The 3,945-nt window shown below is 44.2% G+C and overlaps 1 protein-coding gene across 1 annotated transcript; it reads right to left on the bottom strand.

Moving 5' to 3' along the window:
* Nucleotides 1-697: 697 nt before the first annotated feature.
* On the bottom strand, nucleotides 698-3,024 carry LOC103715728 (L-type lectin-domain containing receptor kinase SIT2-like). The gene has a single exon (XM_026807943.2). It carries the CDS (start codon nucleotides 2,861-2,863, stop codon nucleotides 872-874), a length of 1,992 nt encoding a protein of 663 aa, XP_026663744.2. The 5' UTR covers nucleotides 2,864-3,024; the 3' UTR covers nucleotides 698-871.
* Nucleotides 3,025-3,945: the final 921 nt, after the last annotated feature.

Here is a 3,945-nt window from a genome sequence, read left to right on the forward strand (position 1 = left end):
CCTTGACAACAGTCTTTTTACCACAAGATATTTGGGTTCGACCCAATCCCAATTACTTAACAATCCTTTGTTTAAAGTCAAGTAGGTGTTTATGAAATAACTCTTAATCTTATTTCTTCTTGGTAGGTAAGAGAGTCGCTCATGTATTTTTGCAAGAATATGGATCAAAGTCCAATTTAACTGAGAGGAGGGTTCGATGAGGTCTATAGATAATAATTTACAAAATATTCCTAGCCCCCGAACCCGACAAAAGTAATGATTTGAACTGAAATCTCTTGAAATTATCATCAAGAGATTTTATTGGCTGCTCAGCTAACACCTTCCTTGACTTCCAATAGCCAAGAAGCTTATTCTGGATTTCAAACTCAACCATCAGGAAATGATATGAGTCCAAGTTTAGCTCTCTTTTTTTTTCTAGCTAAATAGAGAAGATTTTTTTTCATCTATGAAGCATTGTTAATTCACTGCCTTCTATTGATCGTATATTTCAAACTGCAATCTGAGCATTACTCTCATAAAAAAAAAAAGGTCAAATCGTGCAGTTCTGATGTATAGTTCTGATGGGTCCCTGTTACGCTCATTGCCCTCCTTAGCAGGCTCTGTTCTTTAATCCATGCTGCACTTCTGTTTTGAGGCAATTAGATGCATAGATAGATGGTAATGTCTGATTAGAGAATCTCTGAGTCGAGGATGCGGAGGAGTTCAATCGCGGTTGGATTATTAACTATGGGCGAAATATACATTACTTTATAAAGTGGTACAAGTCCTACTGAAAAGATTATTTCACATTCGCCTAAGAAACAGGGGGAAGAAAAGAGGATGCTTAATATCCCACCACCCATATACTTGTAAAAAGAGCCCTTGTCTACTGTCATCTACCTCCTGTGAGAGTAGAGGATGGATACGCTGAAGAGGGATATGACACCATATAATCATCGAATCCTTCATTATGAAGCGTTGCCAGAACGTTGAAGCTCAGGTAAGCTGGCGACAGTTCCGGAAGTGGCGCATCACCATCCAAGTACTGCATCACTTGTCGCATGTTCGGCCTGGCTGCTGGCAGCGGATGCGAACAGAGTAATCCAAGCTTCAACACCAGCTCCAACTCCCCCACGGCATAGTCTTCTCCCAGCCTTGGATCCCTTGTCTCACCAATTGTGCCCCTCCGCCAGTTCTCAAGAACCCAGTCCACCAAAACAATGTGCTCCTCCTCCGCATTCGCCTCTATCGGCCTCCTCCCGCAGGCTACCTCTAGGATGAAGGCTCCAAAAGCAAACACATCGGTGATTGTGGTTGCTTTTCCAGTCCTCGCAAGTTCTGGAGCAAGATAGCCCATGGTTCCGACAACATGAGTGGTCTGGGGATCGGTTCCATGATCGTAGAGTCTAGCAAGGCCGAAGTCACCTAATCTTGCGTTCAGCTCATTATCCAGCAAAACATTGCTTGCCTTGATGTCTCGGTGGATGACCACCTTCTCCCAATCCTCATGCAGGTATAAGAGACCTGATGCCACTCCTTTGATGACTCGAAACCTCTGATTCCAATCAAGAGCAGGCTTCTCTTGATCATAGAGGAACTTGTCGAGGCTGCCGTTTGGCATGTAATCATATACCAAGAGGAGCTCTCCTTTGCGCCGGCAGTAACCCAATAATTGGACGAGGTTCCGATGGCGGAGGTTGCCGATGCTCACAACCTCAGCTACGAACTCCCTCATCCCCTGTCTCGATTCATGGGAAACTCTTTTGACTGCGACCTCCATCTTAGAAGTGGGCAGCACCCCCTTGTAGACCCTCCCGAAGCCTCCTATCCCGAGCAGCTCCTTGTCTTTGAAGCCTTTAGTAGCTCTGAACAAATCCTTGAACGAGAACCGATGAGGCCCATACTCATGCTCCCAATCTTCAAGCAGCTCCGCGTACTTGTTTCTCCTCCTCACGAGAAATGTTGCAGCTCCAACGATCATCAGAACAAATGCAGCTGAAGCTAAAGGCAGCGAAATGTCCAAAGCCTTCGATCTGCCCTTCGGTTTTATGCGGGGGAGCGAAGGTAGCTTCGAGTAATCAAGCGCTTGGGCTATTCCATTCATCTTAAAGCTCCATCCAAGGACATAGTGAGATGTTAGAACGGAGCCTGTTGATGAAGAGAATCCAACGTACATCGGATCCACCAGCACGCTTGAGAGATCGATGGTGGAAGACAAGAGGGGCCGGCGGGGTTTGAACATCCTAATGGGAGCCATGGTAACATTGAGTTGCATCTCTTCGCCATCGTAGTCTACCCATACTTGCATGGGTTGGCCACTAATAAGGGTCAGGTTCTTGAACGAACCAGTATCATCAGCATAATAACCAGCAGTATGAGAACTGTTGGATGTTAAGCTGTTAATATCGATTCCAACATGGTTATCATCGATATCTTTGAACTCAGAGCTAAGAATTGTATCTAGCTCAACTGCAAAGATATGATTGGTCGAATTACCGTTGTTCTTTGAATTGAAGAGGCCCAAGTACTGGCTTGGTAAGGCGGTGGAGAGGTCTGTAGTGGGGGAGACTAAGAAGACAATTCCATGGCCACTAAGATCGCCATACTCTGAGATTATTGCAAACACAAAGGTAGCGGAGAAGGAGAAGATTTTACCATCTGGAGGCTTTCTGAAGTGAAAGGAGGATGGATGGAAGGCATGGCCTTTCATCTGCCTCGTCTTGTTGGTTAGCATCAGGAGGCCGTTGGATGTGATCGATGCGATGCCATCAAGGGTGAGGTTGGCACCAGTGAATCCGTTGAAGGTGAAGCCATCATCGCTGGTGGAAACTGCAAGATTTAGGAGGAGAAGGAAGAGGAGGCAGACTAAAGTCTTTTGAAACATTGTTGATTTTTTCCAGTCCTTCAAGATTGGAAGCTAAACCTGAAGGCACAAATAGTTTGAGATTTTTGTGCTATTCATAAGCAGATCTTTCCGAGGACTTTCCTTCTTTGGTGGTGTGTCAAGGGGTCAGTGGGAAAGCAGGTGGATGGCTGGCGACAATAACCGGCTGTATTTCATTGGCATGGTGGGATCTTAGAACCTTCCAATCTTTAATAACTGTGGGCATCTCTCGCGATGGTGAACAGGATGTGCCTAGTCACGTGGTACAATGTAGAGGACGATTATTTTGTGTTGCTCTCACTTTGAATAGGTGACGTATTTGGTTCATTAAACTAACTCAAGAACTTGAACAGCACGAATTCTCTATTCTCAAGCTGCCTTTAGATGTGACAATTTTTTCTTCCTGACCTACTCTACGGGATATTCTTTAAACCTATAACGAAGTCTTCGTGTTTCAGCGAGTCGAGTTGAAGTTGGTTTAGATCTCCCATTAGCTTAACTCAATAGGGTTCCTCCCCATCCTCTCTCAAAAATAAATATAAATAAATAAAAACTTCTATGTGCTACGTGCGAGCAACGTTGTTTGATCTTAAATCCAGCATTGACAACATCGCAGCTCTTAGTAGAAGTGTGTGAGGATATGATGTTATGGAATCCAGCAAGTCGTATTTTATCCTTCTTTTCCCATTTTAGAGACGAATGACCTCGCCGCAATGAATTACCGTGAGAATTAAGCTTAGAAACTACATGAACCTGGGTATAACATGAGCAAATCCGGCGGTGCTCGCTGTTGGGAGACGTGAAGTGAGATCCACTGAACCCCGCCACCTCACAAGAAAGAAAAAGAAGACTACATCAAGCTCTCCATTTTCCCCTTGCTTACATCCTAATGACATAACCACAATTCGACTCATAGTTTAATCAGATCAAGACCATAATTCCAAACCTAGTCCATTTCTATAACGGAACCAGATATAATATCTATTTCGTCAGTTCGGATTTTATCTGGTTCGGATTTCTATAACCGAACCAGATATAAACCCATTAGTGCAACTTTATCATATATTATTACATCTTCTGTC

Source organism: Phoenix dactylifera, unplaced genomic scaffold (assembly GCF_009389715.1).
Source record: "Phoenix dactylifera cultivar Barhee BC4 unplaced genomic scaffold, palm_55x_up_171113_PBpolish2nd_filt_p 000503F, whole genome shotgun sequence".
NCBI lineage: Eukaryota > Viridiplantae > Streptophyta > Magnoliopsida > Arecales > Arecaceae > Phoenix > Phoenix dactylifera.

Bases quoted from the DNA above. Each gene is read 5' to 3' on its own strand.
- LOC103715728 (XM_026807943.2), bottom strand. From the start codon at position 2,863: ATGTTTCAAAAGACTTTAGTCTGCCTCCTCTTCCTTCTCCTCCTAAAT.